General features: G+C 43.1%; 1 protein-coding gene across 2 annotated transcripts in view; it reads right to left on the bottom strand.

Moving 5' to 3' along the window:
- Window positions 1-22,789, bottom strand: part of NWD2 (NACHT and WD repeat domain containing 2) — a 216,415-nt gene that overhangs the window by 135,480 nt on the left and 58,146 nt on the right. Inside the window, exon 2 of one of the 2 annotated variants that reach the window (XM_012770996.2) lies at window positions 14,331-14,419. In XM_012770996.2, coding sequence (XP_012626450.1) covers window positions 14,331-14,419 — 89 coding nt within the window. Of the gene's footprint in view, window positions 1-14,330; window positions 14,420-22,789 lie in introns of those variants that run through there. The other variant, XM_076001159.1, reaches the window with a different exon arrangement.

Below are 22,789 nucleotides of genomic sequence, written 5' to 3'. Positions count from 1 at the left end.
TGAGTGAGTTCTCACGGCATTTGTTCATGAGAAAGCTGGCTGTTTAAAAGAGCCTGGCACTTTTTCATGTTTGCTGGCCATTATTCTGTCTTCTTTTGCAAAGTTTCTGTTCATGTCCTTTGCCCACTTTTTAATTGGGTTGTTTGATTTTTTCTTCTTACTTTCCTTTTCTTTTTTAAACATTTCAACAAAATTTAATAGGTGCAGGTTAAAAACCCCTGATTTACAACATGATATATAAATATTTTTAATTTCAGGATATTATGGGGTACAAACATTTTGGTTACATGTTATGACTTTGCCTCACCCAAGCCAGGATTAGAGGCGCGCCCTCCTCTCCACAGTGCTCACAGCATCCGTTAGTTATGAGGCGGCCCACTCCCACCCTCCCGACTCCCAATGCCGAGAGATAGGACACTGCTGGTGGGACTGCAAATTAATACGATCTCTGTGGAATGTAATTTGGAGATATCTCAAAGAACTAAAAATAGGAATACCATTTGATCCAGCAATCCCATTACTGGGTATCTACTCAAAGGAAAAAATACACTTTATAATGAAGACATCTGCACTCAAATGTTTATGGCAGCACAATTCACAATTGCAAAGATGTGGGAACAACTCAAGTGCCCTTCAGTCTATGAGTGCATTAATAAAAATGTGGTGTATGTATAGCATGGAGTACTACTCAACTATAAAAAACAATGGTGAACTGGCACCTCTTATATCATCCTGGGTGGAGCTAGAACCCATTCTTCGAAGTGAGGTATCACAGGAAAGGAAAAACAAGCACCACGTGTCCTCGCCATCAAATTGGTACTAACTGACCAGCACTTAGGTGCTCACATGGAAGCACTGCTCACCGGGCAGGTGGGAGGGCTGGGGAAGCTCGTAACTGATGGGTGCGGAGGGCTCTGTATGGCCGATGGGCACACTCGTAGCCCCGGCTCGGGTGATGCAAAGGCAATACATGTAACCAAAATGTTTGTACTCCCATAATATTCTGAAATTTTAAAAAAGAAAATAAATACATTGACTAAATTGCTGCCTCCTCCCTCTCTTGCTCCTTCTCTCGCCACGTGACACGCCTGCCCCCCTTTGCCCCCGCCCTAGCTGGAAGCTCCCTGCAGCCCTCACGGGAAGCAGATGCTGGCGTGACGCTTCCTGTACCGCCTGCAGAACTGCGAGTTGAATGACCTCCTTGCTCTATCAGTTACCCAGCCGCGGGCATCCCTTTGCCGAAGCAAAATGGACGAGCACATCCAGGATGAGCGTCCACCTCTTTGGTGCCTTCAGGTGACATCATATTGTTATCCTCGGACACAAGTAGGTACAGTCAGGATCTTCCTGCTGGGAGGAGCTGCAGGTTTCACCCTCAGGTTTCACCCTCACACTTCCCTATGCAACCGGGAACCCAACACATACCCGTCGGAGCCAAGGAAAAGGGCTGAGGCCCGCACGTGGGGGAGAGTTCCAGCTCCGAGACCGAGTTGTCACTTAACTGCAAAGGCATGTGGAGGAAATTACTTTTAAAAGCTATATTCGGAAAAGGCAACACACGGCACCCCTTAAGGCAAGGACTGTTAATTTAAGATTGGATTAAATAAAAGCAGTTAGTTTCCATCACCTGCCTCCCTTAATTTCAAATCAAGTTTCAAGTATTAATACAGCAGGCAAATGAATGACTGACTGTAAGTTTTAGTCTGTTGTCTCATATATTATAGACACTCAGTCCTGATTCCATAGCAGCTTTGCAAGTGGCCTTAACAATTTCAGTTTATGCTCCCTACTAATGCAATGCCCAAACGTGATAAAGAAAAGAAAAACTTACTCATTTGACAAGTGAAAGAATTATTTTCTTAATCATGTTCTGGATTTGCTGTCTTACATGTGCAGATGAATTCCCATTCCCACCGTGGCTCTCAGCTCGACTCCCGTCACTGGGCAGTCAGGACCTTCTCCCGGTGAGACGATCCCACGCAGACCCCGCTCCCATCTAGAGCTCTGCAGCCCAGCCAGGGCACTGCTGGCCGCATGCGGCTGTCAAGCATTTGAAACGTGGCTGGCCCAAATGCAATGAGTTGTGAGTGTAAGATACACTGGACTTTGAAAACTTAGGATAAAAACAAGAATGTAAAATGCCTCATTAATAATTTTTAAACTGATTACACGTTGCAATGATAATGTTTGGGATATACTGGCTTAAAAATAATTAAAATAAATTTTACTTGTTCTTTTTGCTTTCTTTTTTTTTCCCCAAGGAACCTATTTTATTTTATTTATTTATTTTTTTTTATTTCGGCATATTATGGGGGTACAGATTGTAAGGTTTCAATAAATGCCCATTTCCCCCCCTCCCCCCAAAAGTCTGAGTCTCCATCATGACCATCCCCCAGATGGTGCACATCTCACTCATTATGTATGTATAAACTCGCCCCCCTCCCTCCTCCCACCTGCCCAATACCCTATTACTGTAGTACCTATGTGTCCACTTAGGTGCTGCTCAGTTAATACCAGTTTGCTGGAGAATATATCTGGTGCTTTTTTTCCATTCTTGGGATACTTCACTTAGTAGTATGGGTTCCAGCTCTAACCAGGAAAATATAAGATGTGCTATGTCACCATTGTTTCTTAGAGCTGAATAGTACTCCATGATATACATATACCACATTTTATTAATCCATTCTTGGATTGATGGGCACTTGGGCTGGTTCCACAGCCTTGCAATTATGAATTGTGTTGCTATAAACATTTAAGTACAGGTGTCTTTTTTGTAGAGTGTCATTGGATCATTTGGGCCCAGCAATGGGATTGCTGGATCAAATGGGAGATTCACTTGTATCGCTTTAAGGTATCTCCATATTGCTTTCCACAGAGGTTGAACTAGTTTGCAGTCCCACCAGCAGTGTAGGAGTGTTCCTCTCTCTCCGCAACCACGCCAGCATTTATTGTTTGGAGATTTTTTGATAAAGGCCATTCTCACTGGGGTTAAGTGATATCTCATTGTGGTTTTGATTTGCATTCCCTGATGATTAGAGATGTTGAGCATTTCTTCATATGATTGTTGGCCATTCTTCTGTCTTCTTTAGAAAAGTTTCTGTTCAACTCCTTTGCCCACTTTTTAATGGGGTTATTTGATTTTTTCTTCCTGATTTTCGTGAGTTCTAAGTATATTCTAGTTATCAGTCCCTTATCGGATGCATAGGATGCAAAAATTTTCTCCCATTCTGTAGGTTGTCTGTTTACTTTCATGACTATTTCTTTGGCTGTGCAGAAGCTTTGTAGTTTGATCATGTCCCATTTATTTATTTTTGTTGCTGCTGTGATTGCCTTTGGGGACTTCTTCATAAACTCTTTGCCCAGGCCAATGTCTAGGAGATTGTTTCCAACTTTTTCCTCTAGAGTTCTAATAGTTTCATACCTTAGGTTTAAGTCTGTTATCCAGCGTGAGTTGGTTTTTGTGAGAGGTGAAAGGTGTGGGTCCTGTTTTAGCCTTCTACAGGTGGCTATCCAGTTTTCCCAGCACCATTTATTGAAAAGGGATTCTGTTCCCCAGTGTATGTTTTTGTCTGCTTTGTCAAAGATGAGATGGCTATATGAGGATGGTTTTATATCAGGATTCTCACATCTGTTCCACTGGTCAATATTCCTGTTTTTGTGCCAATACCATATTGTTTTAATTACTACAGCTTTGTAGTATAGTTTGATATCTGGCATATTAATGCCTCCCATTTTGTTTTTGTTGCCTAGAATTGCTCTTGATATTCGGGGTCTTCTTTGGTTCCATACGAAGCGTAAAATTATTTTTTATATATCTGTGAAGAATGCTGATGGGATTTTAATAGGTATTGCATTGAATCTGTAGATCAGTTTGGGTAGTATAGACATTTTGATGATATTGAGTCTGCCGATCCACGGGCATGGTATGGATTTCCATCTGTTTACATCCTCTGCTATTTCCTTCCTCAGTGTTTCATAGTTCTCCCTGTAGAGGTCTTTTACCTCTTTGGTTAAATATATTCCTAGGTACTTTAATTTCTTTGTTGCTACTGTGAAGGGAATTGAGTCTTTGATTTGGTTCTCAATTAGATTGTTGTTGGCGTATATGAATGCCTCTGATTTCTGTGTATTGATTTTGTATCCTGAGACTTTACTAAATTCATTGATCAGTTCCAGGAGTTTCTTGGTTGAATCTTTGGGGTTTTCTAGATACAATATCATATCATCAGCAAACAGTGAAAGTTTGATCTCTTCTGCCCCTATTTGGATACCTTTGATTCCATTTTCCTGTCTGATTGCTGTAGCCAAGACTTCCAGCACTACGTTGAACAGAAGTGGAGATAGTGGGCAGCCTTGTCTGGTTCCAGTTCTAAGTGGGAATGATTTCAATTTTTCCCCATTCAGTATGATGTTGGCTATGGGTCTGTCATATATGGCTTGTATCATTTTTAGGTATGTCCCTCCTATTTTCTTCAGTGTTCGTATCATGAAAGGATGTTGAATTTTGTCAAAAGCGTTTTCTGCATCTATTGAAAGAATCATGTGGTCTTTGTTTTTGCTTCTGTTTATGTGGTGAATTGCATTTATAGATTTACGTATGTTGAACCATCCCTGCATCCCTGGGATGAAGCCCACTTGGTCGTGGTGGATTATTTTTTTGATAAGTGTCTGGATTCTGTTAGCTAAGATTTTGTTGAAAATTTTTGCATCTATATTCATTAGGGATATTGGTCTGTAGTTTTCTTTTATTGTTGAATCCTTTCCTGGTTTTGGTATCAGAGTAATATTCGCTTCATAAAAGGTGTCGGGGAGGTTTCCGTTCTTCTCGATGTTGTGGAATAGTTTCTGCAAGATAGGTACTAGTTCTTCTTTGTAAGGATGGTAAAATTCAGGTGTGAAGCCATCTGGACCGGGACTTTTCTTTTTAGGGAGATTTTTAATTGCTGTTTCTATTTCAGCTGTTGAGATTGGTCTGTTCAGGGAATCTATTTCTTCCTGGTTGAGCCTAGGGAGGCTGTGTGTTTCTAGAAATTTGTCCATTTCCTCCACATTTTCTAGTTTGTGTGCATAAAGATTTTTGTAGTATTCATAAATTGTATCTTGTATCTCTTTGGGATCAGTTGTGATATCTCCCTTTTTATTCCTGATGGAGCTTATTAGAGATTTCTCTTTTCTGCTTTTTGTTAGCTTAGCCAATGGTGTGTCAGTTTTGTTTATTTTTTCAAAGAACCAACTTTTTGTTTTATTAATCTCCTGAATAGCTTCCCTGTTTTCAATTTCGTTTAGTTCTGATTTGATCTTGTTGATTTCACTTCTTCTGCTGGGTTTGGTGTTGGTCTGTTCTTCTTTTTCCAGCTCTTTGAGTCGTTTCATTAGATTGTCTATTTGTGATCTTCTTGTCTTTTGGTTATAGGCATTTATGGAGATAAACTTTCCTCTCAGAACTGCTTTAGCTGTGTCCCAGAGGAGTTGATAACTTGTCTCTCCATTGTCGTTTTCTTCATAGAACTTTTTTATTTCCGTCTTGATTTCTTCATTTATGAAGTCATCATTTAGTAGGAGGTTGTTTAATTTCCACGTTTTTGTGTAGAAATGTGAGTTTCTGTTAGGGTTGATTTCTAGTTTTATTCCACTGTGATCTGAGAAGGTACATGGTATGATTTCTATTTTTTTAAATTTCTTGAGATTTTCTTTGTGTCCTAGGATATGGTCAATCTTAGAGAATGTCCCGTGAGATGATGAGAAGAACATATAATCAGTGGATTTTGGGTAGAATGTTCTGTAGATGTCAGTCAGACCCAATTGTTCTAGAGTTTTGTTTAAGTCCATTATTTCTTTATTAATTTTCTATTTGGAGGATCTGTCTTGTGGCGTCAGGGGGTGTTGAAATCTCCGGCGATTATGGAGTTGCTATTAATCCATTTGCTTAGCTCCAGTAAGGTTTGCTTTATGAATCTGGGTGCACCTAAGTTGGGTGCATATATATTTAAAATTGTTATCTCTTCTTGTTGGACTGTGCCCTTCACCATTATATAATGACCCTCTTTGTCTTTCACTATTTTTGTTGGTTTAAAAACTAAATCGTCTGAAATTAGAACTGCCACACCAGCCTTCTTTTGGCTTCTATTTGCTTGGAATATTGATCTCCACCCTTTTATTTTTAGTCTGTATGCATCCTTGCAGGTTAGATGTGTTTCCTGAAGACAGCATATACTTGGCCTATATTTTCTTATCCATTCAGCCAGCCTATGTCTCTTGAGTGGAGAGTTTAAGCCATTCACATTTATTGAGAGAACTGATAGGTAAGGTAGATTAGTGATCATTCTGTTGGGTTGGATGTTGTTGCTATGATTTCTGTCTTGAGCCATTGTAATATCTGGCCTTTAATATCTTTGGGTTTTGGTTGTTTTTATATTCGTGGGTTATTATTATGATGTTCCGTGCGTAACGCTGTTTTAAGTACTTCTTGTAGGGCTTGTCTTGTCTTGGTGAATTCTCTGAGCCTTTGCTTGTCTGAGAATGTTTTTATTTCTCCTTCATATACGAAGCTTAGTTTTGCAGGGAATAATATTCTAGGCTGGGCATTGTTTTGTTTCAAAAGAGTGAGAATGGGGCCCCAGTCTCTCCTTGCTTGTAAAGTCTCATTAGAGAAGTCTGGTGTTATTCGAATTGGCTTTCCCTTGTATGTTACTTGCTTCTTTTGTCTTACAGCTCTTAGAAGGGCCTCTTTAGTTGATACTTTGGTCAGTCTGATGACTGCATGTCGTGACGTCTTCCTGTTTGCGTTGAATCTCCCAGGGGTCCTCTGAGCTTCTTGAACTTGTATATCAAGATTTTGAGCAAGGCCTGGGAAATTTTCCTCTATTATATCTTCAAACAGCTTGTCCAACCCTTGAGTGTTGTCTTCTTCCCCTTCTGGTAAGCCTATGACCCTCACATTAGGTTTCTTCACATAATCCCACAGCTCTTGTAGCCTTTGCTCTTTTCTCTTGTTTCTCTGCTCTATTTCTGTGACTGAGTTATTTAATTGGAGGGTGTTATCTTCAAGCTCTGAGATTCTTTCTTCCGTTTTACCTACCCTGTTCTTGACACTTTCCACTGTATTTTGTAGTTCCTTGAATTGATTCTTCATTTCCAGGAGTTCGGTTACACGTTTCTTCATTGTGTCTATTTCTTTTCCCATATCCTGGAGGCTTTTTGTGGTTTCTTTGTGTTGGTTATTGAGTTGTTGTTGCAGCTGAGTGAGTGTTCTTATGATCCACATACGAAATTCCTCTTCTGTCATATTGGTTGCCTGATTTTGGTCGGTGTCCGTTTCTAGGGGGCTGGTGCTCCTCTTTGGGGGTGTGTTTTCCGTTTGGTTCTTCATATTTCCTGAGTTCTTTCGCTTATTTTTTCCCATGTCGATCAGTTGTTGTGTCTTTCCTTAAGTTATTGTTTGGGTATTCACACACCTTGTTTAGTTTCTGAGGCGTTAGGTGGTGTCTGTGGGTGAAATTGGACCACTTCCTGTATTTTGAGTCAGTGGGTGCCGTGGAAAGGCTGTGCAAGATGCCGTCCCTGTCAGTAGGTGGCGTTTGCTTGGAGGAACAAGCTATGCTGTTGATTTTGTGTCCTGTTATCAGCTCTTGTTCTGGGCGGAGCTGGGTTGGGTAAGCCTGCCCTCAGGCCATTAGCAGGGGTCAAAGTTCTGTTCTCTGCTTCCAGGGAAAGCTGTCAGGGCGGGGCTGGAATGGTCCCGCTCAGCCAGAAAGTCTGGGTGTGGTGGTGGGGCTGTCTGAGACCCGCAGTCTGGAGCGGGCCTCGCTTCTTTCCACCCTCCCCAACTCCGCAGCTACTCCTGGGCCTCTGCCAGCAGGCCAGACCACAAGCCACCAGGCCTCCCCGGACTGTGATGTCGGCAGGAAGGTTCCCTGCATAGGAACGCCACCTGGGTTGGGCGCAAGGCCTCCTCCTGGGAGGAGGGTTGCCCTCTAGGACACCGATCTGCCACTGGAGGCACACACACCTCAGTAGGCTGTTCATGTATAACCCTTCTGTGCCCCGGGCAATGCTAGCCCTCGGTGCAGGGGATCTGGTCTGCAGGTCCGACCTCTGGGTCCCAGAGTTCAAACTGTATCCCCACCAGGGAGAGGATTTCCGGTCCCAATTCACCCACAGGGAGCCCAAGCTGGGTCTATGTCTGTCAGCCTCTGAGTCGGCACTGTTCTCCTGGGAACACCGTGCCAGCAGCACCTGGGAGGGCGGGCGGGTAGGGAGCTCACAGTCTGAGTTCCCCTGAGTCAGCTGTAGGGTCCCAAAAGGGAAGGTCCCGTTCCCTGGAGGTGCCTCTGGCTGGTGGCTGTATTGTCTCTCTGGGCAGCCGCGGGTAGGGTCGGTGGAGGGGAGGAGAAGGCAATATGGTGCCTGCCGCGTGGCTCGGGTCTGTGCACACAGTGATGCCCGGTGGAAGTTGGGCACCTGGTGCCACATCTGCTATAGGCTCACTGTTGGCTGGCGGCGGCGGTCTCTGGGCTGGTGTTCGCAGGTCTTTCCACCCGCTGGGGAGCCCACCAGCAGTCCCAGATGCAGGGGAGGGGAAACAGCAAATCCAGCTACCCTTGCTGCTGGTCTCTGGGCTGCTCCGGTGGTCTCAGCCTCCAATTCTCCTCCGTAGCCTCCTCCCGTGGTGTCTCCTGGGGTCTTAGGTACCCCTCCTTCCGGCCCTTGTCTGCTGTATGCTTGTCTTCTTTCTTCTTTCCTCTAATTTCTGCTAGAATCTGTCTTTTCTGCAGAGACACTCTGTCTGGCAGTGTTATTCATCCGCCATCTTGCTCCGCCTCCCAAGGAACCTGTTTTTCTCTTTTTGCTTTTTAAGGCATGGTCAGTAGAAAATCTAACATTATGTATGAGGCTTGCATCTGCAACTCCCAGTATGCTTCTTTTGCATGGTGTTGGCGAAGGCATCCGGCTTCTGGGTCTTAGTCATATAGCCAGTAAACTGAACTTAGTCAGCCAACACTCATGATATATCTAGTACGAGCCGGGTGATATAAAAGATTGTGGTAATATGAAGATGTAAATAATACAATTGCTACTTTCTACGAGGGCCCAGTTAGTGAGGGAGGGGCATTTAAAATATAATTAAAACAATATAATATGCTAGTAAAGATTAGGAATAAAGACTCTGGAATCTCAAAGAAGGACATGCACTGTTTCTCAAAGAATGAGTTGAAAATTATCTACTCATTTGCCTGGGGGGTGCGACTGAAGGGCCCCCAGCCGGAGGGCACAGTGGGTGTAAAGACTCAGGGAAAGAAAGAACATGTCTGGGGAACAAATGCAGTTCAGCAAGGCTAGAACAGGGTGCCTGTGGGAGAGAGTGGGAGATAGGCCTCAGGAGTAGGCAGGAGTGACAAGGAGAGCTCGCATGCGATGTGATGTGAAGTCAGACTGTGTCTTGTAGATGAAAGAGTCAGATCTGTATCTCAGACGTAGCAGGACAGCAACACTGGGGGATGGACCTGGGGTAAAAGGTGGGCAGAGGGCTTGGTGTCAGGATGCAGAAGGAAGAGATGAAGACACATAGACCATTTTGGGTATCCATGGCAATAGTCAAGATGACAATAATGGATTTGAACAAAGGGGAAAGGTGGGAGAAGTATTTAGGGAGGTGGAACTGGCAGGTCTTGGGGATTTACTGGATGTTAGAGGTGAAGAAAGAGGAGGTTTATGAACTCTGTGGCTGAGTTATAGGTGTCTACTAAAGACGCTGGCTGTCAGAAGGTATTCTTAAGGAGTGATACCAAACTGAGTAGCCGGACTCAGACGAAAATTGCTTTTAAAATGGAGGTGTCGTAGGTACCTAGACCAGCTAAACATCCCCTTAGCGGTCCCTGACCTAACTAGCCTATTCTTGGCTCAGTGTAGCAGCAGGCCTCTGTGGGAAGATTTGTGAGTGGGGCGGGGGTATTCAGGAATCTGAAAAGACAACTTGGGAAAGCTAGGTCTTAAGTTGGATTCCGAAGGGCGGGCTGTGGGATGGCTGGGGATGAAGAAAGGGCGTTTCCGATAGGAAGCAGGAACGGAAACAGACACAGTGAACGGGAATCCAGAGCCGGCAATGGGCAATGGCAAGAAGCGCTCCGCGGTCAGGCCGAGAACGGCTAGGGCGCACGGGCCGCTAATGTTGGGAGGAGTGGGAGACGAAGCTCAACAAACACCCGCGGTCACTCTGAAGAGAGACCTTACCGGCGGCGGGGAGCCATGAAAACCTTTTAGGCAAAGGGAGTGACAGGGTGACATTCAAACAAGGTGGCTCGGGCGGTGGCGCGCAGGAACCCTGCGCGGGGCGATGGCGCGGGCAGCCCTGCCGCCGTTCTGCCCGAGCCACCAAAGGCCAAATGCTCCAGGCCTGGGCGCTTAAGCGGGAACCAGCCTCTTCCTCAAGGACGCGCAGCCTACTGAGGGCAAGCAAGAAGAGAGGCAGTTGAGCCGCTTTTCGTCCCTCTGGTTTCTGGAGCAGTGAGGGCTGGCCCAGGGCCTGGGCGGTGGAGAGGCGGCGCGCAACCCGTGTGCCGCACACTGCTTGTGGCTCCTGCACCAGGCGCGTTCACCCGTCTGTCTGTATTTCCCAATTCCTTCGCCTTGTTCTTACTTTTCAGTGTAGCTGGAGGCACCTAATGAATGCTAGCAAATCAAATAACATGTTATTTAAACACCATGTCTTCCTGAAGCCATGGGTGTTCTTTGCTCTAAGTGGGCTTGATGTGCTTTCCACTGAGCTGTTTCCATCTCTGAGCAATCAGCCTACCTACGTATATAGCACATACAGTATTAACTGAAGTTCATATAAATCGGAGTCTAGTATCTTTTATGAAATATGTTAGTTTAAATGAAAAAATAAAGGAAGTACTACAAAATCACCTGTCAAACAGGCACATAGATAAAAGATATATGGGCTTGGTTAAAATGTAACTCTGTATTCTATCCATTAAATTTAATTAAGAGTTAGCTAAAGGGCTTACTATGTGCCAGCTACTTGACTGGCCATTAGGGTAAGATGAACAATACACAATCTCAGTCCTGAGAACTTTTTTCAATAGACTTTATGGGCAGGTGATGAAAAGTTTCCCTAACCAGATGTCTCCTTTTCTCCACTGCTCACTTTAGTTCCTACTACAGTCACTTCTTACTTGCACTATCCCCGTGTTTTGACCAGTCCTTCCCTCTCATTCTATTCTACTCATAGCACCTGAGCAAACCTCTGAAAGGTGGGTCATATCACATTATGCTTTCCCTTCTATCTCTGTGAAATTCTAAGTTCTTAATCTTGGCCCATAAGGTCTCCTATGATCTGACTTGGATGTTCTCTATAATCATTTCCCTTACTCCACTCACATTTGGCTTGTTTACTGTTCCCAGAATATTCTAAACATACTCCCACCTCAGACTCTTGTCCTTGTTCCCTGTGCCTGGACTCCTCCCCACCTCCAGACAGCTCACGGCGTGGTCTCCGCATCACTCTCCACAGGTCTCTGCTCAGAGGGCATATTAACAACGAAGCCTTCTCTGACCATCTGGCACTTCCTAACCTCCCTTTCCCTGCTTTATTTTTCATAAAAGCACTTATTCAATGAAATGCATTTATTATTACTGCCACTTATCTGTGTATTCTCTGCCTCCCCCAGCAATAATGGAAGCTCCACAGAAGAGGGTCTGTTTGGTTTGCTCCTATGTTCCCATTACTTAGAACGCTGACTGCTGAGTGCTCAGTGCTCAACAAATACTTCTTAAATGAACTGAGTGGATGATTGGGAATGACACTTTGGATTTTAGGGGCACAAAGAGGAGGGTAATGGCTCATCCTGAGAGGGATGAGGGGATCAGAGAAGGCTTTCTTCTACAAGTGATATTTTGGCTGAGTCTTTGATCATATTTTCATGCATTCACATTCATTTATTCAGCACATTCTCATGATGTTTCCTCTGTGCCAGGGACTCTTCCAGGACATGAATGCAGCTGTCATGAAGACAGACAATCCTCTGTCCTTTGGAACTCACAATCTGGTGGGAGAAAGATGATAAGCAAGATGATACACAAGTAAACAAAAATATCTGATGCAATGCAAATAACTAAAATAGTGTAAGATAAAAGAGGCGGTTACTTTGGATGGGTCCTTAGGGAAGCATCTCTAGGAAGTGACCTTTCAGTGGGGACTGAGGGACACGAAGAAAGCAGCCACGGGAAGATGAAGGGGGTAAGTATTCCAGCACAGAGAATAGCCAGGGCAAATGTTTTAAGTGGGAATGGGCTTAGGGTGTTTTTGGGACCAAGAGAAGCACATGGAGCCACAGGGCAGCAGGCAGATGGGGAGAGGCACAGCCTGAGACCCGACGGGAGGCGTGGTAAGGAGGAGGACCCAGGAGGCGAAGCAGGGAGGAGCCGGGCTGGAAAGCGCGCCAGGCAGACAGCACAGCGCCAGCAAAGGCAAGCAGGCGCGAAGCAGATTTGGTACGTTTGAGCTACTCTAGGAAACTCACTTTTCCGAGTTCCATGCACAATGGAATCAGGAACACTAAGGGGGTAAACAGTCTTTTCATGAAACTTCTGGCACCATATTTTGCTGCAGTTGACAGAAGAGAACTCTTTCTCTAAAAAACATCCCCAGGGTGGGCTATAATGAATCTACCATAAAAGACTGTACTAAAAGTATATTCTCAGATTCTTAGAAGATTCAGATATTATGTCTTTGACCTCCTGCTAAGTCTAGAGCTGAGAAGCAAAAGTAATCTCACATATTTTATTTTACTCTAAACACAGCCTCAGACAGGCTAGCTGTTGCGCCCATTCGAGACACCGCACTGAAGGACGTGTAGAGAGCTGGCCCGGCCACGTGCTCCCTGCCTGCGCTGCCTCCTCTGCTGCCCCGCGCCTCCTGCCTAGAACAAACCTGCCCCCAGGGTATTCTACGGCCTTGCCCTCTACAGTTTTCCCTTTGCTGTATCTGTCTTCTCCCGTGCCTGCCTCTAATTCAGAAAATATACTTTTCTTTTTCCTCCCGCCCTCAGCTAATCCTAGTCAACACCATGTGTTATGGAGGCTGTTCTATAGCTCAACAACTTCTTTCCTCTGCTGACAAAAGTGATGCAAAACAAAACAAACTCAAAGATGGGATTAATATGCTTGGACGCCTTTCTCCCTCTACGGTAATTGAGTCCCTGAGGAGTGACTAAGTCTTTGGGAATTTTGACAGATGGAAGTTTTGTAACAATTGGGATCCTGTTATCAGCAGAACCACAGTCCTCAGAGAAGGTAGTGATGAATTTATGACAAGGAATTTAATTTAGGTTCACAATTTATCAAGTAAATGGTGACTTATGGGTGACTACTCAATATGTGTGTCTGCTATTGGCTGACATTGTGCGTTGAGCTTGAAACCATTTTGAGACTATTACTTTACACATTATATTAGAAGGCATCACGTGGTATTAGAAGGCATCACGTGGTATTAGAAGGCATCACAAGATATATATTTATCCAGGAGGAAACGAACTAAGGATGAAATTTTATTCCATGAACAACAGTGTGTTTTGCACCACAAAACTCTATTACATATTCATCATTTAACAATGTAAATGTGTAGTTTATATAGCACCAGAGAGTTAAGATTTCCATTGTACACGAGGTTGAAAAATTCCAACTAAATAATGTTATCTGTTGCAGGAGCCATTTACTCTTTCAGTTTTTGGATATCCAAGATCTGTCCAAAGTTTTCAAGTACTTTTTCATTAGGTGGCAAAATCAATGCAGTATAAAAATGTTAGAATGTTCATGAACTTTAGCAATGAAGTTTGCAGTTACTCTCTCTCAAAAGGCTAATTTTTTTTTTTTTTTGTAAATGGTAAAGAATGCTCAGGAGAAATGATATTCTACAATGTGAATAAAAACTAAAAGGCAAGATAGCAGGCAAGGACTGACCAGGCTGCTGAAAGGAAATAATTTTTAAAAGTTGGTCTTGATTTTACTTGCAATACCTTTCTAGAAACCATAGCTTAAACTCCAGTCCTCAGCAACTTTTATTTTTTGATAATAGTGGAGACTGTCAAAAAAGCAAAGAAAAAGATGAGCCAATAGCAGGCAGGGTCCAAGAATCACAGCATAAAAGCACAAAACATGAAAAATGACTAAATATTTTACTTCCATTTGCCAATGTTTCTTTTTACTCATACTTAAAGACATGAAAATTTTCAGGGCTTAAAAGTTGTCTTTTATACTACCCAAGCAGGACAAGAAACAAACATCAGTTATTTGGCTGACATAACTGAAAACAAAATTAGTACTAGAGTTACCTGAAATTCCAATCCATAGTTTTCTCTGCAGAATTCTCTCAGTTTAGGGTACACATTTTCTCTTAGTGCCTGTCTTTCTGCTCCCGTGTCTACAGTAGAAAAACAAACACATAGAAAGTGAATATTCCATAGATATATTTCTAGAAAAAAATGAAAACTTAAAATGTTAACATTGATACAATTAAGCTGGGGTGCTGAGTTGTAAAGTAACAGGACATCTGGCTGCTGGTATAGATCTGCTCTTAATTGCACAGAGATCCACCCACTGGCATGGTTAGGAAGTCTGTAGGATGGCCCTCCGGTCAGTTCTGTGTGTGCGGGCAGGTCTGAGAATTCACAGTTGATTCTTATGCTCACACAGGCCTTCACATGGAGCTCTTAAATAGCTATGACCACACTGTCTTTGGAAGAGGCATGAAAAAATATTCTAGGGCTATGTGGTGTTTTAGCTCCACAAAATATAAAAGTTTCAAAGCACACATACACACACATTAATTTTGTTACTGATTTCCAAAAAAACTCAGACACTATCATTGTTACCTACAGCATTTAGAAATAATACAACTTTTACAAAATTCAGCACGGTGTGGAAGCAAATGTCAAAAACTAGCAGATCCCACCCACTGTAGATTCGACTGTCCAGTGGAATTTAACATCTCCCACCCGGGGCTGAGGGACTTACTGTTATATCAGAGACAAGAACTATTTTACATGTGTCACACCATTTAAAAGTTCTGAAATAAAGTATTTTTGTTATCTCCTGTTATTAAAAAAATACAAGAAGCAGAGAACCTGAAACCGGAAGAATTGCAGAACATGCACGTATTTAATGTTGAATGTTTGCACAGAAAGGGATTCTAAAGCCACCTGTGTCGAACAATTCTGCTGTATCAATGATGATAGTGTAAGATTCTTACAGCAAAGAGAAGCTGCTCCTTGCCCAACTATCGTTAGTGAAACACACGAAGCACAGCTTTAAAAAAAAAGGTTAATGTGTTATCCTGTGAAAAGTACCATTTGCTAAATGTACCTCGATCCCAGCCATAACTATAAAACACTTGCACACCACATAATTTTTAACAAAGATGCCATTTTAAAAGAGTTTCCTTACTATTCTCAAGCAAATCTCTCCATGAAAATTCAGCCATATGCTGTGTTGCCCTATTCTATTTTCCTACTGTTCTCGAGCCTATTTAGAGAAGGAAATAACTAACCAGGAGAGTCTGAAATGCAGCTGCAGGCTGCAGAGTGACAGGAACCAGTGTTTATGTGGAAATCAAAGATCCAGAGGAATACAAGGTCTTCTAGATTATCCTGCGATCTAAACAAACAGGGTGTTTTCCGGCTTTAGGTCCAGTGAGGCTCTAAGCCCAAAGGCAGAGCAGAGCGCCGCCGGCCGGACCCGCGGCAGTGTGTCACGTGCTCGCATAACTTCTGTGATCTTGATGCCAGGTGCCCGTCCCTCCTGGCCCATTTTAAGAGCTGAAAATGATAGCTTCACAATAAAGCTGATGATATTCAATAAATCTCTCTAAAAGCCTTTAGCAGAACTTTAAAACCCAAATAACAAAGAAGTCACTTTAAAAAATTAATACAACTAGATGCAGAAGGTGAGAATGTATCAAGTAAGAGTTATTGTTAAGAAATTCTGGGGCCGGGCGCTGTGGCTCACGCCTGTAATCCTAGCTCTTGGGAGGCCGAGGCGGGCGGATTGCTCCAGGTCAGGAGTTCAAAACCAGCCTGAGCAAGAGCGAGACCCCGTCTCTACTATAAATAGAAAGAAATTAATTGGCCAACTGATATATATATAAAAAATTAGCCGGGCATAGTGGCGCATGCCTGTAGTCCCAGCTACTCGGGAGGCTGAGGCAGAAGGATCGCTCGAGCCCAGGAGTTTGAGGTTGCTGTGAGCTAGGCTGACGCCACGGCACTCACTCTAGCCTGGACAACAAAGCGAGACTCTGTCTCAAAATAAAAAATAAAAAAAAAAAAAGAAATTCTGAAAAATAGTACACGAATTATGGAATAATTTAAGGAACAGAAATGTCTTGTTCCTTAAAAAATGTTATTATAAGTCTTATTACTAGGTACTGAGAGCTGAAAGTACAATGACAAGGAGGATAAGACAGGAACATGGCACTCAGCACTAACAGTTACTGAGTGCTTACTGTAATCCAGTAGCGCGCTAAGTGCTTTTACTTGTATTTTCTTAGTCACTTCAGACAACGACCCTATGAAACAGGTAAAATTATTATTCTAGGTTTTTTTAGACAAGGGTATCACAGGATAGAGTAGTCAAGAAACTTGCCCAAGATCATATGGCCACTAAGCTGGAAAACCCAGATTTGAATCCAGGAAGCCATACACCACAGTTTGCTCTAATCATGGAAATATGCAACTGTGAAAAAAGAATCAATTATTAAAAATGACCAATGTAATAAACAAAACAACCAAGGGATGGTGAAGTCCTAAAACTTATGAAATAAAAAAAATTTGAGTTATCATTGATGGATTCTTCACTTTCTATAATCCACCCTTCCAACACATCTGTAAGTTCTCTCTCTACCTCTAAACAAATCCTGAATTAGTCTACTTCTGTCGTCTCTGTGACTAGATGGGTGCCACATTCATCTTCATCTGGACTCCATCTCCCTGTTTTCATACTTGCCCCTTTAATCCACTCTCCACAGAGCAGCTGGACTATAAAAATGTAAATCAGAACACATCACTACCTTGTTTATAACTCTCCAGTGGCTTTTCGTGGAACCTGGAATGAAATCCACACTCCTTATGTTGAATGTTCTCTCTCTCCCTAAGCTCACTTCTTACCACACTCCCTGTTTACGTCCCGCCAGCAGACCTAGTCTTCGTTTGGTTCCCGGATCACACTCCCACTGGTGAGCCCCTGTTGTAGCTGTGACTTCCTCTTGGAATGCTTTGTCCTGCGCTCATCTCGTGGCATCTCCTATCATTCAAACGTCAGCTTTAATGCCACATCCTCAGAGAGGCCCTCTCTGAGCACTCCTGCTACAGAAGCCACTGAACCACTCTGTACCACCTTATTTTAATTTTGTTCAATACTCATACCTATTGTTGTTTATTTTCACTGTTTGTCTTCCCTACTAAAATGTGAGCTCAAAGGAGGTTGGGACCTGCTTTTGTCTCCTTCACTGCTGAAACCTCAGTTAGAGTCGCACTCAGTTAATGAACAAGGGGATAAAGAAGCCACACACGCACCAGCGACACAAATGGGCTGGCAGGCACTGCCGCCCTGCAATTATGTCCAGAAACAGAAAGGCTTCCTCTGTTACAGCTGGTCATTGGATGGATTTAAAAGCAAGACTATGTGAAAATTTGGAAACTAAACAGTGGGATTTAGAAAGTTGGTGTATGAGGTAAATGAATGAACTGATTTCTGGGTTCTGTGTTTGTGGCAGAATATAAACCAAATTATTTAAAACTTTTCTAAATATGTGAAGGAAGTGAACGCACATATCTGATGGGCATTCTGTTCTCTTATATTACAAAAATAACTCAGATTTTCCTATATTTGTATTAATATATGATGACTGGCTCTGGAAATGTAAAACTAAGATAGAATGGATTAATTACTATGGGTGACAGATAAGCTGGCTTAATTAAATAAAAAAACCTGATTCATAAAACAGCAAATCCTGATGGTTGGCAATTAAAAACATGAGAATGTCACGAGCAGGAAAAATTAGCCCACAGACTCTCACACATCAAAAGGGACCTCTTTAAAAAGTGTTGATCAGAGACAAGGTACGTCATCATTTTTTTATACATAGTCATCACATCCATTTGTATCTGCCCAGCTCCTTAATGCTTTCAAAAGGTGCATTAATACTTTGGCAGCACTATTAGGCTTTTAAGAATTTTCTTCCCAAATGATTGTTTGGTGATTTCAAAGTTAATGAAGGTCTCTGTGCAGTGTCTGAGTTACTCACAGGAAGTACATTAGTTGGGGGGAGAATTATTAATCAATACCATTATCCTTGAAACATCTTGATTTGACTTCAATAACGGTTTAGATTAATTTCAAATTTTTATTAAAGGTAGAAAGAAGAGTGCTGAAAGGGCCACACTGGATTGGGACCTCACATAGCTCCAGCCTTGCCCAAACTTAAGGCATGGATATTAGATTGAGTCACTTTTCCTATACTCTTGGCAGCTCAGAAGATCTGTTTAGGGTCTAACACATGTCCTCTGATAAAACTGTCACTGTAGCCTGGTCTCCCAGGTCTCCGGACCTTGGCTTTTGCCTGGATTGTCTCTCTTACCTCACCTCTTACCGGTGATTCATTTGGACAGCCTCTCTGGCTTTCTGGGTGGTTGTTGAGGTCAATTTCTTGTTTGGCAGCTTCCCAAGGTGCTGTCTCTTCTCTATGTCCCTCTGATACATCTTCCATACCTAACTAGCCACACCCACCCTTCCTTATTTCAATGTCAGCAAACCTTGTCAATTTTATGTCACAAATCTCTTTTTAATTTGGCCACTATTTTCACACTCACCCTCTATCTCAGCCAAAAGAAGTGAAAACTCTATTTGATTGACCTATTTTGTGTCCCTCCCTCAGCAGTCTGATGCTCCCCTAGAGCTGCCGGCAATAATTCCAAGACAAAACAAAGCCTTGCTGACATCTGGCGGTCAGAGGATGAAGACTAGAATGCTCAGCAGGTGTAAATACATTCTTTAGCAAAGTTCCATCTTCCATGGCTGGTCCCCAAGTACCCTCTAAAGTCTGAGTTTTCAGATATTACTTGATCTTGAGCCTTGTTCTCATACAAACTGCTTCCATGCTCAGAAGCTCCCATCTACTGCATCACCCTTGTTTGGTTGACTCTGCCCTTCTGAGACCCAGTCAAATGCAGCAAGGTGTGTGAACTCTTGCTAGGGACAGGCATGTCCGCTCCAGGTCACCCCAAGCACTCTGCTCACTGCCATGTAACATCACATATTGGGATGTATTGTGAATTACTATAATTATTATTTTTTGTTTGGATCCTCCATTAGACTATGAATTCATGGAAGGCAGGAACTTTCTCATACATCTTTACATCTTAGAAATTAGAGCAGGATCTCAATGGGAGAAAAAATGGCGGAGTAAAGGTAACTTCCCGGTTCCTGCTCCCAGAGAAAGAGGCATAGATCTCAGTCTCCTACACATGAGTGAATCTCTCCCCCACAAGAACAGCATTGTGAATCAGCAGAGAAAAAGCTTAAGACACACAAAACAGGAAGATAAAAAGGTGAATGGGAGATAGGATCGTGATCTTTGGAGAGTGCAAAACAAACAACAGAGCATAGAGCCATAGAACATGGGAGGTCTCTGGCCCACTGAACCAGCAAGTGAAGTGGGATCAGACCCACAGGAGAACTTCCTGCTTCCCCACTGACTTCCACACCCACTGAGACAGGGACCTGCCTGAAGTCGGTGCAAAATCGCAGTGGGAGGCGTGGGGCTCTGTGGAGAGGAGAGAATAGCGGGAAGCACCTTGAACTCCCCCCCGGAGCTCTGTGCCAGGTCTGCACTAAGTGGGGAGCAATCTGGTCTGAGCTACTGTGGGAGGGAGTTAGAAAACAGGTAACTTGCCTCTGACACCCAGAAGATCCAGACTGATGGAGGTGTTAGCACTAAGTTGGGCACTCTAATCTGAAACCACTTCAGGCGAACAGGCCCACTCAGGATGGGTCAGTAAGAGCGAGCTCCAGCTGGACAGGCGTGAGACTGTGGGAGGGTGACATAAGAGGCAACAGGACGTCCTGATGACCCAGCTTCCCAATCCGGCACCTGCCATCTCCTGAACAGTTGCCCCCAGTGCTGGCACTCTGCAGGTGGGCAGTTGCCATTGTTGGGGTCTGTAGCCCAGCCACTGTGGTGTGATATGGTATGTCGGGCAGATCCCTTCCCCAGCCCAGGAACTCTCACAACAAGCTCCACCCTTATACAATCTATGATCAACTAGCCAGGCCTGTCTTGATGGATGAACTCTGAACACCTCCCTAGTCATGAGGAGTCTAACACCTGTGGGACTTACAGGCACTGGGGCGCGGAGTGGACTGGGGCACAACCTCCCCCTAGCCAGCATCTTTTGCACCCCTAAGTGGTAGGCTCCACCCCTGGAGGTAGGGTGAGATAAGAAAAGCCACTATCCCTCTGTGACTAGGGTGAATCCACCGGGCCTTGGCACAGATCAACAGTTGACAGACCAGTGACTGCTCTTCAGACCGGTTTAGGTCATCCAGAAGGATCAAAATGCTGGGGCTGGATCTCCACCCCCAGTCAGCTGCCAACAGTGAGGTCTGTGGTCAAGGAACAAGAAACCCCACAAGGGACCACAGTAGGCTCTCCAAGTAACCCCTCCCATCAGGAGTAGCCTTCCAACTGTGGTGGAAGAGCTCTGAACAACACAATAGCGGCTCCTCCCAGTGGTAGAGCAAGCACCCATAGAAGTGCACACATCCAGGCTGCCTCGCTCCTATAGGACCTATAGGAACAGAGACTACACAAGGTCTGTTACTTCCCAAACAAAAAAGCAATGGCTGATCAAGATGGCGAGGGCTTAGTGAAAGAATTTTGGAAGTATGAAGAATCAAATGCAAATTCTCCCCCCAAAGAGGAACACCAGCTCTCAAGCAATGGACACTAACCAAAATCTGAACACTAAAATGACAGAAGAAGAATTTCAAACATGGATTGTAAGAAACCTCAATGATATGCAAGAAAAAATGGATAACCAACACAAAGAAACCACAAAAAAAAAATCTAGGATTTGGAAGGAAAATTCACTAAAGAAATTGAAATATTAAAGGAAAATCAAACTGAACTCCTTGAAATGAAGAATATACTCAGGGAACAACATAACACAGTGGAAAACATCAAGAACAGGGTGGATCAAACAGAAGAAAGAATCTCAGAGATTGAAGATAACACCTTCCAATTAAATAAGTTAGTCACAGATACAGAGCAGAGAAATAAGAGCAAAGAGCAAAGCTTGCAAGAATTGTGGGATTATATGAAGAAACCTAACTTGAGGTTGTTGTGGATTCCATAAGGGGAAGGAGAAAACACTCAAGGGTTGGATAAGCTATTTGAAGATGTGTTCAAGGAAAATTTCCCGGGCCTTGCTAAAAATCTAGATATCCAAGTACAAGAAGCTCAAAGAACCCCTGGGAGATTCAACGCAAACTGGAAGACACCATGACATGTAGTCATCAGACTGACCAAAATAAAAACTGAACAGGCCCTTCTACGAGATGTAAGGCAAAAGAAGCAAGTTACATACAAAAGAAAGCCAATCTGAGTAATGCCAGACTTCTCAACTGAAACCTTACAAGCAAGGAGAGAGTAGGGCCCCATTCTCACTCTTCTGAAACAGAATAATGCCCAGCCTAGAATCTTGTGCCCTGAAAATCTAAGTTTTATATATGAAAGAGAAATAGAGACATTCTCAGATAAGCAAAGACTGAGGGAATTCACCAAGACAAGACTAGCCCTCCAAGAAGTACTCAAAACAGTGTAACACACAGATCAGCATAATAAATGCTCATGAATGTAAAACCAGTCAAAAGCTAAAGATTAAAGGCCAGATACCACAATGGCTCAAGAGGAAAAACAAAGCAACAAAGTCCAACCCAGAAGGATGAACACAAATTTTCCCCACCTATCAGTTCTCTCAATAAATGTGAAAGGCTTAAACTCCCCACTCAAGAGACATAGGCTGGCTGAATGGATAAAAAAATACAATTCAAGTATCTGCTGTCTTCAGGAAACCCACCTAACCTGTAAATATGCATATAGACTAAAAGTAAAGGGTGGAGATCAGTATTTCAAGCAAATGGAAGCCAAAAGAAGGCTGGCATGGCAGTTTTGATTTCAGATAACTTGGTTTTTAAATGAACAAAAGTAAGGAAAGATAAAGAGGGTCATTATATAATGGTGAAGGGTACAGTTCAACAAGACATAACAATTTTAAATTTATATGCACCCAACTTAGATGCACCCAGATTCATAAAGCAAACCCTACTTGATCTAAGCAGATGGATAAACAGCAACTCCATAATAGCTGGAGATTTCAACAACACCCTGCTGACTGCACAGGACAGATCCTCCAAACAGAAAATTAATCAAGAAATGATGGACTTAAACAAAATGCTAGAACATTTGGGCCTGAATAACATTTACAGGACATTCTACCCCAAAGCCACTAAATATAAATTCTTTTCATCAGCTCATGGGATATTCTCTAAGACTGACCATATCCTAGGATACAAAGCAAGTCTCAAAAAATTTTAAAAAAATAGAAATTATACCATGTATCTTCTCAGATCACAGTGGAATAAAAGTAGAAATCAACTCTAAGAGAAACTCAATTTCTACACAAAGTCATGGAAACTAAACAACCTTCTGCTGAATGATCACTTCATAAATGAGGAA

This window comes from Microcebus murinus, chromosome 3 (genome assembly GCF_040939455.1).
Source record: "Microcebus murinus isolate Inina chromosome 3, M.murinus_Inina_mat1.0, whole genome shotgun sequence".
In the NCBI taxonomy this organism is placed as follows: domain Eukaryota; kingdom Metazoa; phylum Chordata; class Mammalia; order Primates; family Cheirogaleidae; genus Microcebus; species Microcebus murinus.
This window is presented reverse-complemented; position numbering and strand designations above follow the sequence as displayed.